We start from the raw sequence: 12603 nt of genomic DNA on the forward strand, positions 1-12603 counted from the left end.
GTGAATGGCTCTCATATTGAACTGAAATGGCCCTCTCTGAAACTACTGATGCTGTGGACTTAAAATGATTTTGTTTTTTGAAAGACTTAAAATATTATAATTTTTACAGGCATGAATATCATTATAATGAAATAGAATAGTAAAAAAACATTTTTAAAGTTTTCAAAAGATTAATAAAGCAGCTTTGGGATAGCTTTTTATCAGTGGGTCTGTTAACCTCAGGCTCTTTTGCATGGTAGGTTGGCATAGACTGTATTAAAGACACAGCCTCTTACCTTGCGGTCAAGAGACCAAAATGATTAATTAGTGGCTTTTACAAACCTGATTTTAAGACCTGGTTTGGATTATAAGAGGAATAGGGTTGTTGGAGAAATGTTTAGAAGAGGTAGATGTTCTTCCTTTTCCTGTGTGATTGGAAAAAGCCTTGTGGAGGAAAAGATATTTGTTGACAGTTTTTAAAGGAAGAAATAATGTGAAGGAAAAGATAGAAATTTGATCTAAATATACAATCTAAATATACAAGGAAGTAGAAGAAAGTTAAGCTTCAAAAACGAGAAAAGAAACTGAGAAGGACTAAGAAGTGATTTAGTTGTAATATCAGCTTATGAGATGCCAAACCCAAATAGAAGTATTGGAAATGTGTCTTCTCAAAGACATACTAAGCTGAATTTTGTGTCATTTATCACTTTATAGCATGAATGTATTTAAGATAATTCAGACGTGTTCAAAACCTAGAAACGTTTTAGTGTCTTCTCTTGTTCTTATTTTTGCTCTTTGTACCAGTCTTTTCAGATCCAGGGCTTTAGTATCTTCCTTTACACTCTTACAGGTGGGTGACTGGAAATAAATCGAGTTCTACATGGCAGGAGTTTATTTAGGGCACATTCAGAAATAAAAGTTGTGTGTTGCTTTTAATAAACCTGGGACACAGTTTTCCTAAATAAGGTTTGTGTTGGTATACTTGACTAAATTCCTGGGATCTGCCTAAAATAGTGAAAGAAAAATGAAATGTTCCTCCTACCTTCTCTTGATAATACTAACTTTATTTTCCACTGATGTGTGGTCAAATAATTTGTTCAGTATGTTTCACTGTCCATGTACCTGGTGATTTTCTTTTAAGGAAAGCTGTAATTATTGTGTCCTCCTATTTTCCTATAAATTACCAGTTTATATATTTCTTAATATGTAGAGACTATTACCATTTGGGCTTTTACTGTTAAAATAAATTAGAAAATCAAAGAATTGAATAGAAACTTGACAGACTCCTATCTTCCTGTCTTCAGGAAGAACTACATCTAAGCAATTAGTAAACATTTTCATAAAGAAAGAATATGTTATTTCCACCAGTATCATGCTCCAATGCACTTGTTCTTGAATTTGAAAATTATATATTGCAAATAAATGTTTCTAAGTAAAGATCAGAATTACTATTTAATAGAATGTATTGTATCAGCTTGCACAGGATGAAGGCAGTTACGTTGGTGGCTTTGCAGTGGTTGAATATAGCACTGCAGAGCGTGCTGAAGAGGTCCAGCAGGCAGCAGACAGTATGACCATCAAGGGCAGCAAAGTCCAGGTTTCCTTCTGTGCCCCTGGAGCGCCAGGGCGAAGTACATTAGCAGCATTGATAGCGGCTCAACGTGTGGTAAGTTTTTTCTTTCTTTCTCTTTTTTTATAGTGTAGAAAATTCTAATACTATTTTAATCTATCCAATCTAGCCAAAGTAATTGATTGTCAATTGCACCATCATTGCATTTCCATCACACTGAAGACTTTTCCTTTTTGTAAAAAAAAGTTAACTAAATGGTTTCTTTGTTAAGTCAAGCCAGAAGTCATTACCAAAAAAAGAAATTGTGTTTAGTAAAGTGTATTTATCTTGAGAAATTTTTGAAGGAATTTCATTTATTCAGCAAATATTGAGTTCCTCTTGTGTTATAAATTTTGAGTGTAACATGCCTCCTTTTTCTTTTTCTTTTCTTTTTTTTTTAAATTTTGAGATGGAGTTTCACTCTTTCACCCAGGCTGGAGTGCAGTGGTGCAATCTCAGCTCACTGCAGCCTCTGCCTGCTGGGTTCAAGCAATTCTCCCTCCTCAGTCTCCCGAGTAGCTGGGACTACAGGCACATGCCACCACGCCCTGTTAATTTTTGTATTTTTAGTAGAGACGATGTTGCCATGTTGGCCAGGCTGATCTCGAACTCCTGACCTCAGGTAATCTACCCGCCTCAGCCTCCCAAAGTGCTGGGATTACAGGCGTGAGCCACCACACCCAGCTGCCTCTTTTTTCAAGAAGTTTTCACGTGTAGAGGAAAATACATGCCTTCTTTTTGCTTATGTGGCACATCGTACTTACTTCTTTATAGTAACTGTCTACTCATTCTTCTCTACTTCTTTAACCTGGAGGATCATTGGAGATGGAGACTATACCTTCCTCACAGTTTTTACCCTAGTACTTAGCATAGTAAATATTTGTTAATTGAATGAAGGAAGGTATACATTTTTGAAGGAATTGGGAAAGACTTTATGCCGAAGGTGACATTTGAGTGTGACATTAACGAATGCTTGAGATATTGACTTGTGTTGATGAGAAGTGAATAGGATTGCCACAAAAATACAGATTTTTGCATGAGATACTTGTACTAAAACAATCATTCATTGTTTATCTGAACTTCAAATTTAACTGCACATTCTGTGTTTTTACTTGCTACATCTGGCAACCCTAAAGAGGGAGAGTGAGTAGTCACTCTAGGTGGAACAGAAACTACTCACATAGTGCTTGAGGAGTGGCAAGTGGTCTGGTTGCAGAGTGAATGTGAGGATGCTTGGATGTAGGCTAATGCCAAAGCAAGGAAGACTATTGAGTACTCAGCCAATTACATAGGTATACATGTGCCATGTTGGTTTGCTGCACCCATCAACTCGTCATTACACAGGGCATTTCTCCCAATGCTATCACTCCCCCAGCCCCCCACCCCCCGACAGGCCCTGGTGTGTGATGTTCCCCATCCTGTGTCCAAGTGTTCTCATTGTTCAGTTCCCACCTGTGAGTGAGAACATGCAGTGTTTGGTTTTCTGTCCTTGTAATAGTTTTCCGAGAATGATGGTTTCCAGCTTCATCCATGTCCCTGCAAAGGACGTGAATTCATCCTTTTTTATGGCTCCATAGTATTCCATGGTGTATATGTGCCACATTTTCTTAATCCAGTCTATCATTGATGGACATTTGGGTTGGTTCCAAGTCTTTGCTATTGTGAATAGTGCCACAATAAACATGTGTGCACGTGTCTTTATAATAGCATGATTTATAATCCTTTGGGTATATACCCAGTAATGGGATAGCTGGGTCAAATGGTATTTCTAGTTCTAGATCCTTGAGGAATCGCCACACTGTCTTCCACAATGGTTGAACTAATTTACACTCCCACCAACAGTGTAAAAGCATTCCTATTTCTCCACATCCTCTCCAGCATCTGTTGTTTCCTGACTTTTTAATGATCGCCATTCTAACTGGCATGAGATGATATCTCACTGTGGTTTTGATTTGCATTTCTCTAATGACCAGTGATGATGAGCATTTTTTCATGTGTCTGTTGGCTGCATAAATGTCTTCTTTTGAGAAGAAGACATTTGTTGTCTGTTCATACCCTTTGCCCACTTTTTGATGGGGTTGTTTTTTTCTTATAAATTTGTTTAAGTTCTTTGTAGATTCTGGGTATATTAGCCCTTTGTCAGATGGGTAGACTGCAGAAATTTTCTCCCATTCTGTAGGTTGCCTGTTCACTCTGATGGTAGTTTCTTTTAATGCCCTAGAAGAAAACCTAGGCAATACCATTCAGGACGTAGGCATGGGCAAAGACTTCATGACTAAAACACCAAAAGCAATGGCAACAAAAGCAAAATAGACAAATGGGATCTAATTAAACTAAAGAGCTTCTGCACAGCAAAAGATACTGGGCTTTATAACCATGCAACCAGAGTTGCCTGAAGAATTAGGCCTCACTTATTGTCACCATTTCTTAATTTTCCATTTCCCTCTCAAGTCTAATGCAATGTAGTTTCTGCCTCCACTATTCAAGTGAATCTGTTCTCATTAAATTAACAGGGGTTTTTAAATATTCAGATCTAGTGACTACATTTCAGTCTTTTACTGGTTGGTCCCTTTGCAACATTTAAAGCCTTCTACTGGCTGGGCACAGTGGCTCACGCCAGTAATCCAAGCACTTTGGGAGGCCAAGGTGGGAGGATTGTTTGAGCCCAGGAACTTGAGACTAGTCTGGGAAACATGGTGAAGCCCTGTCTCTACAAAAAGTTCACTAGACTTAGTGGTGTGCACCTGTTAGTCTCAGCTACTTGGGAGGCTGAGGTGGGAGAATAACCTGAGCCCAGGAGTTTGAGGCTGCAGTGAGCCGTGATTATACCACTGCACTCCAGCCTGGGTAACAAAGTAAGACCTTGTCTCAAAAACAAAGCAAAACAAAACAAAACTCCCTACTACCTTGAATTCTGCCACACCATTCATTTTCCTATCTGCCTGTGTGTTCTTTCCCTAACTTATTTTTTCCCCCTAAGAGCTGATACCAGTAGATTTCCGTATTTTGCCTTCTAATTTTCTTCCTGTTATATATGCCTATTAGTGATTACTTCCAAGCATATAATTTCAGACCAAACTGCTCTCAGTACTAAATTATGTTTCCAAGGGATTCTTAGACATTCCCACTTCATGCTATATAAATAGTTCAATTTCAGCATTTCAAAGAAGACTTTTTTTCTGGGACTGCTTTTCTATGTTCTATAATATCTATATATGGCATCAGTTCATCCAAACTAAAACTATGTGAATCAAAAGCTCAGTTAATCGTGATTGGTCTCCCTCACCCACTTTCTAATGTAAATGTCAGAAATACTATCACATCCTTTCAATTTCACCTCCTGAGATCTCTCAAATCCTTGGGACCTTGTCAGCATCTTGATTACTTCACTCAGGGTCTTATCTTGTCTCATCTCTCTGATTAGAATAATTCCCTGCGTGGTCCCATGTCATTAGTCTTTCCCCTTCTAATCCATCTTGCACAGTGCACAGGAGAGATCTTTCTCATCCTCAGATCAGCTTATGTCATTCTCTTGCTTAATATTCTTTAATGCCTGCATAAGTTCACCTTCCTTAGCATGGCATGCAGGCCCTTTACAGTCAGATAGTAGTGACAGTGAGAAATCTCAGTCTTAAAAATAAGATGTTCTAGATAATGTTTTCTATAGGTTTTTGGTACATATCCTTTGGTAGTATCAAGTTTTCTGAGTTTTTTTAATATCATAAATAGGTACTGAACTTTATCAGAATATTTCTACAACTATTGAAATAATCATGATTTCTCCTTAAGCTCTTTAGTGATGTTTGAGAGTTACACATTCTGTCTTTATCCTGCTGGTAGTTGTCCCTGTCCCTAACTTTTTTTTTTTTTTTTTTGAAATAGAATCTTGCTTTGTCGTTCAGGCTGGAGTGCAGTGGCACGATCTTGGCTCACTGCAACCTCCGCCTACCGGGTTCAAGCGATTCTCATGCCTCAGCCTCCTGAGTAGCAGAATTACAGGCATGCCCCACCACGTCCAGCTGGTTTTTGTATTTTTAGTAGAGACAGGGTTTCACCATGTTGGCCAGACTGGTCTTGAACTCCTGACCTCAAGTGATCTGCCTGCTTCAGCCTCCCAAAGTGCTGGGATTACAGGGCTGAGCCACCATGCCCGGCCAATTGTCCCTAACTTTTTAACATGCATAGGTTTATCAGAACTTCTGTCTACTCACTTAAATTCTCACCTCCATCTGCTTCCTCCTTCCTACCATACCTATCATCATATTGGTGTCTACATTTTTACATTAGGATAGTCTTAAATGTTTTTGGGGTGTTTTTATGGTTGTGGCTTTGTATACAAGATTAAAATTACAATATTGCATACCTCAATTTCGACATATTATATAATAACATCTTGCATTTATTTCTTTTCTCGCTGGATTACTTCCTCCTAGGGCATTTTGAAAGATAGTATTCTTGTGGTAAAAACTTTTGAGAACTTGTATAGTTGAGAATATTTTTATTTCTTTGTGATATTAAATAACTTAGATGAATCTAAAAATCTAGGCTCAGAGTTCTTTTCTTACAATACTTTGAAAATATTAATTCATTGTCTTCTTGAATCTAATGTTGACGCTTTGAGAAAGAAGATTATATTAATTTATTTCTTGTTCCTTTAGAGATACGTTCTTTTTAAATGGAAGTTTTTAGAAGGTTTTTTGTTGTTCTTATTGGCTTTGATGTTCTTAAATGTCACACAAATGTGACTAGGTGTGTTTTTTCTTTAGAAATCATATTTGGGAGACTGTGAACCCTTTCATTCTATGCTCTTCAATTGTTCTTTAGTAATGGGAAATTTCTCAGCCATTATTTCTTCAAAGATCTTGTTTTCTTCTCCTTCAGAGACTTCTAATATTACAAGTGTTGATGCTTCTACCTCCGTTTTCTTCGTCACCCTGCTTTTTCTTGTTTGTTGAAAGTTTCAGTTTCTTTAACTGGATCTTTAAGATCACTATTTTGGGCCAGGTGCGGTGGCTCTCGCCTGTAATCCCAGCACTTTGGGTGGCCAAGGCAGGTGGATCACCTGAGGTCAGGAGTTTGAGACCAGCCTGGCCAACATGGCAAAACCCAGTCTCTACTAAAAATACAAAAAAATTAGCCAGGCGTGGTGGCAAGCACCTGTAATCCCAACTACTTGGGAGGCTGAGACAGGAGAATTGCTTGAACCCGGGAAGCAGAGGTTGCAGTGAGCCGAGATCACACCATTGCACTCCAGCCTGGGTAACACAGCGAGACTGTCTCCAGAAAAAAAAAAATTACTATTTTGTTTTTTAGTCACATGTATTCTACTATTTAACCTATCTGTTAAAGCACAGGGTAAATGTTAATAATAATGCTTCATGAATTCCTTCAGTTTATCTATGGAATGGAGATAATACTAACCTTATAGAATTGGTTTTTTGAGGATTAAATGATCTAATTCATGTAAAGTGTTTAAAACAATGCCAAGTCTACAGTAAGTGAGGGCTGCTATTATTTTTTCTCAATACTTATGTTTTTCATAATCTAGCATTTCTCATTGGTTATTCTTTAAAAACTGCTTGTCTTTCCTTCATGCTATGAGTAAAAATCCATTTTATTTTTGTAATGTCTATTACATTTATTTGACATTCTTATTATTTTCTATTCATAATTCTGCTTTCCCTCTTATACGTGGTTCAGTTTGTTGCTTTTATTTTTTAGTGACTGCATTCTCCAAATGTCTAGCTATTTTTGTTTTGAATATATGAATATACATTTCCTGTGGGGGCTATCACCTTTCTGTATGTCACTGTTTAGAGGTTGTGGGGAAGGGAATGGACAGAGGGAAGCTAAAGCCTTGTCTTAGCTAGGGTTAAGGGAAGGCAGGCAAGGACCTCAGGGCAGAGAAGTTCTGCCTTCACCATCTAGGCTTGAGCCCAGCCCTTTTCCCACCCCAGCCAGGCAGTCCTGCACCTTAGAGAGCCTCTCTTCATTTCCACCCCTGCTCTTTTCCAAGTTCTGCCTTCCTCTGCTGTAACTCTTCTATCCTGCAGAGTGGGTGTGGGAGGACCTGAAAAGGTAGGTGAGGTGGGAAGGTTTTCAGTGACCAGCTGGTTTGCCCGCCTAGTGTTATCTTGTCCCCATTGTCTCTGCACTTGCGTGCCATCCTGCTGTTCGTTGGTCCTATGGCTGTCACTGGGGTGATGCTGCTGTTTTCCTACCTCGCTGTCCTGGCCAAGAAAGCCATGCTCTCTGAAGGCAAAGTAGTTACACAACTCAAAAGTCCTTCCCTGAATTATCCTGTGTGTGGACCCATGCACTCTCATGCTCTCTGCTGATGTTTACCTTCACATCTTCTATCTCCCGAGGGGTTTCTCACAGGCTTTATGTCAGTTTCTTGGAGGCACACCTTCTCCCTCTCAATTTCGCAGTATCTGGGTTGGGAGAAGGTTCCAGTTGTCCTTGTCAGCTCTCCATTTTCTCATAGCTAAAAGTTTTTAATTTATCTTTTATGTAATTATATATATTAATATCCTCATCCATCAAGCTGGTTTTTAAAACTGAAAATTATTTCGTATTTTTAGGAAGCTACTCAAGTGCATGTATGTAAGACCAGCTGATTTTAATCTCATATTAAGTTAATCAAGTAAAGACCTTTATAAAAAAGAAGATTTTGGGCTGGGCGTAGTGGCTCATGCCTGTAATCCCAGTACTTTGGGAGGCCGAGGTGGGTGGATCACGAGGTCAGGAGATCAAGACCATCCTGGTCAACATGGTGAAACCCTGTCTCTACTAAAAATACAAAAAATTAGCCAGGCGTGGTGGTGGGCGCCTGTAGTCCCAGCTACTTGGGAGGCTGAGGCAGGAAAATGGCGTGAACCCAGGAGGCAAAGCTTGCAGTGAGCTGAGATCGTGCCACTGCACTCCAGCCTGGGCAACAGAGTGAGACTCCATCTCAAAAAATAAAAATAAAAAACAATAATAAAGAAGATTTTGAGCTGGGCACGGTGGCTCACACCTGTAATCCCAGCAGTTTGGGAGGCTGAGGCAGTGGATCACAGGGTCAGGAGATTGAGACCATCCTGGCTAACATGGTGAAACCCTGTCTCCACTAAAAATACAAAAAAGTAGCCAGGCGAGGTAGCAGGCGCCTATAGTCCCAGCTGCTCGGGAGGGTGAGGCAGGAGAATGGTGTGAACCCGGGAGGCAGAGCTTGCAGTGAGTCGAGATCACGCCACTGCACTCCAGCCTGGGTGACAGAGCGAGACTCCGTCTCAAAAAAAAAAAAAAAAAAAAAAAAAGATTTTGAATTGTAAGGCAACCCACATTGTTAAGCTTCATTTTGTTTTTATTTGTAAAAATACAGAAACAGGGTTTCAATATGTCACCCAGGCTGATCTTGACCTCCAGGGCTCAAGTGATCCTCCTGCCTTAGCCTCCCAAAGTGCCACAATTACAGGTGTGAGCCACTTTGCCTGGCCAATTAAACTTTAAATCAACATTATAAGAAGGCTCTTCTGTAGTATCAAAGTATCCATATTGTGTCAACAAGTTATTAATAACTTCAGATTCCCTTGTCATCCTTCTATTTGTATGATATGATGAGACTCATTGTACTAAATTGTCAATCCTCTTAAAGCCAGTTGGTATTTACCTGAGACGTTCTATGAGGATTTTTTGCCATATGTATAATTGAGAACTGCGGTAGAGAGTATAAAATAGATATATAATATAAATCAAATTATGTTTATCATAAAATAGATCTTGTCAGATGAATGAGGATTTCTAGAAGAAAGACTTTGAAATTATGTCTTTGTACTTATGCTTGTTCTAATGTTTCTTATTTCTATATTCATTGCAGATGCACAGTAATCAAAAGGGCTTACTTCCAGAGCCAAATCCAGTACAAATTATGAAAAGTTTAAACAACCCTGCCATGTTGCAAGTTCTTCTACAGCCCCAGTTATGTGGACGAGCTGTTAAACCAGGTAGGGACCGTGTATGTATACTGATTAAAGAATGCTAGCATGAAGTTAATTTTTTCACATGTGAAATATGAAAAAATACATTGATTCATGAAAAATGTATTTAAATTAGTATAAAATATTTTATAGGACCTGTTAATGAATTTTAACAAGAATCTGAGGTGATATATTTTGACTATTTTTGATATATACAACCTGCTTATGTGGTATTCGTTTTACTATTAATAAATGCTAAATATCAAACCTTCTGTTTAGCTCTTAGTTGACATGAATTTATAGACCAAGGTAAAGGTTAACACACTACATTGTTATAACCTATATCAACAAAGAATTAATACTCTTCTATGTAATATTTTAGCAGAATTATTTTGTTGAAAAGTGCCAAGTGTTTGTTTCCTCTTTGTTCTCCCCCTTTTTGTTGTAAAATTCTTTTACTTTGTAGCAAATGATGAAAACATTATTTTCTAAGTATTATGCAAATCTTTATAATATCAGTATACATTAAATATCTACCTATTTAGTATTCTTTCTCTAGTAAGAGCTTACCTTCTGTGCATTCTGAAATGTACAACTTTTTATGTACAAAAATGTCTGTTTTAGCATTATGAGGAAATGAATGCCTATACAGTGGTCTCCCCTTATGTATGTTCTTGTGTTCCACAGTTTAGTTACCTGCAGTCTGAAAATATTAAGTGGAAAATTCCAAAAACAAACTACTTATAAGTTTTAAATTGCATGCTATCCTGAGTAGTGTGATGAAATGTTTTGCCATTCTGCTTCTCCTGCCTTGGCTATGAATTATCCCTCTGTCCAGTGTACCTACTCTGTATACGTTACCCACCCATTAATCACTTAGTAGCCTTCTTGGTTATCACATCACCTGTCATGATATCGTAGTGCTTATGTTCAAGTAACCCTTATTTTCCTTAATAATGGCCCCAAAGCACAAGAGTAGTGATGCTGGCAGTTTGGATATGCCAAAGAGAAGCTGTAAAGTGCATCCTTTCAGTGAAAAGGTTAAAACGTTTCCAACTTAATAGGGAAAAACAAACAGTGTGCTGAAATTGCTAAGATCTACAGTAAGAATGTATTTTCTATCCATGAAATTATGAAGAAGGAAAACGAAGTTTGAACATAGCATATATAAGTTTTGGTACTATTTATGGTTTCAGGCATCCACTGGGGGTCTTGGAACATATCGCTCGCAGATAAGGGGGAACTGATGTATTCAACATTTAAGTTTAGAGCAAATATGTGTAGGGCAAATATATTAAATACATTTATTATGTTTCAGTCCCAACTGGTCTAACACCAGCTCACCTACTGCAATTCAATTCTAGCACTAACTACCTGGAGTTAGCACGGACCCCTCAAGTTAAGAGCTCAATCTTCCATATGGCTGCCCCCACTTTAGACCTAGACACAAGTTCAGGGGATTCTCCAGGCCATGTGCACTTCTGACCAACTAACTACAAATTTGGGAGTTCCCACAATGCCCTCCGGTTCAATAGTTCAATAGAATGACTCAAAGAACTTAGGAAAGCACTATGCTTATGAGTACAGTTTTATTATAAAGGACACAGGCAAGGGAAGATGCACTTAGGGAAAAGTCTTGGAGGGTCTTGAATGCACAGCTTCTGTGTCCTCTACCCATCAAATCAGGCCACGTCACCCTCCCAACACATCAATATGTTTTCCAACTGGGGATCTCTACTGAACTTCGATGTCCAGAGTTTTTATTGGAGTTTCACTATGTTGGTGTGATTGATGGGCCCCATGATTGAACTCAGTCTCTAGTTTGCTTCCATTCCCTGAAAGTTAGAAGGTCAGGCTGATATCACATGGTACAAAGCTCCACCTCACCTTATAGAGTTGGTCTTTCTGCACAGCCAGCCCTCATCCTGAAGCTGTCTATGGGTCCATAATGAGTTACCTCAGTAGCATATCAAAGACACTCCTGTAACTCAGGAAAATCCAAGGATTTAAGAGTCTCCCTCTCAGGAACCAGGGACAAAGGCCAGTCAAATTCTTTATTATACAACAATATTCATATTCAGTACTTCATATAATTATTTGTGTGTAAGAAGCAGCTTTGGTAGTTTTCTGGCTCAGGCTATTATGCAATTAGATACCTCTTTTACAATTTTAATAATATAGAGATACTCTTTTTTGTCTTGACAACATGAAGGATTAGAAGCTCATTACTTCCCAAGGCAGCCTATTCCCTGGTTTGACAGTTTCAGTTACTGGAAAGTTTTTATATTACTAATATAAGTAATTTTTAGCCACTTATTCTGGTTCCACCTCTGAAGAAATACAGGATAAATATATTCCTTCTTGCATAATAAAAGCCTCCTAATATTTGAAGACAACTACCATGAAACCTCAGTCATTTTTTATTTTCCCTGTCTTCTTTTCTCCAGGCCAGTTCTTTTTTACACAATGCAACTTTATCAGTAAAATAAATTTTGAGCAGCACCCCAATATATACCATATATGTAAAAGATGTCAATTAAACAGATGGACCATTGTCAATCCATATATTTAGAAATGATCAAACCTAATGTTTTCCTTTTTTAAGATGCAAGTAAACATAAATAGAGATGGTATTTTTTTTGCAACTCTCTTTTTATACATCTTGTATCTCTTTGCAGATTACAGTTCTATATTTGACTTCCCATAACGTGTCACAGGACATGTGCTTTAAATCCCCCACAAGTTGTTCTCTTGTGGATATAGTCTAGGTCTTCTGGTTTGTCCCAGAATATGATCTGCACAGACACAAACATATTCTGTAGATTGGTTTTGATTAACACAGAATGCAGTGGGATTTCCTTCCTATTATCATTATATTTCTCTTAGTGCAGTCCAAGATTATGTATTAGTGTCTAAAGAAGTATACCACATTCTTAGGTCTTTTAGAAAGTATCATCTGCCTCTTTGGACTCTGGGCTATCTTTACTAATTCCTCTCAAGTATTATTTTTGTCTCTTCTTTTCATCTGAGACTAAATATTCTCCACTCTGCTGT

General features: G+C 38.2%; 1 protein-coding gene across 4 annotated transcripts in view; it reads left to right on the top strand.

The window, feature by feature from the left end:
- RAVER2 (ribonucleoprotein, PTB binding 2) overlaps positions 1-12603 on the top strand; it is a 97763-nt gene that overhangs the window by 45516 nt on the left and 39644 nt on the right. For 2 of the 4 annotated variants that reach the window (XM_030812955.1, XM_030812957.1), the window contains exons 4-5: positions 1439-1645; positions 9450-9576. In XM_030812955.1, coding sequence (XP_030668815.1) covers positions 1439-1645; positions 9450-9576 — 334 coding nt within the window. The remainder of the gene's footprint in view (positions 1-1438; positions 1646-9449; positions 9577-12603) is intronic. The other 2 variants (XM_030812956.1, XM_030812958.1) reach the window with 1 other exon arrangement.

This window comes from Nomascus leucogenys, chromosome 5 (assembly GCF_006542625.1).
Source record: "Nomascus leucogenys isolate Asia chromosome 5, Asia_NLE_v1, whole genome shotgun sequence".
Lineage (NCBI taxonomy): Eukaryota > Metazoa > Chordata > Mammalia > Primates > Hylobatidae > Nomascus > Nomascus leucogenys.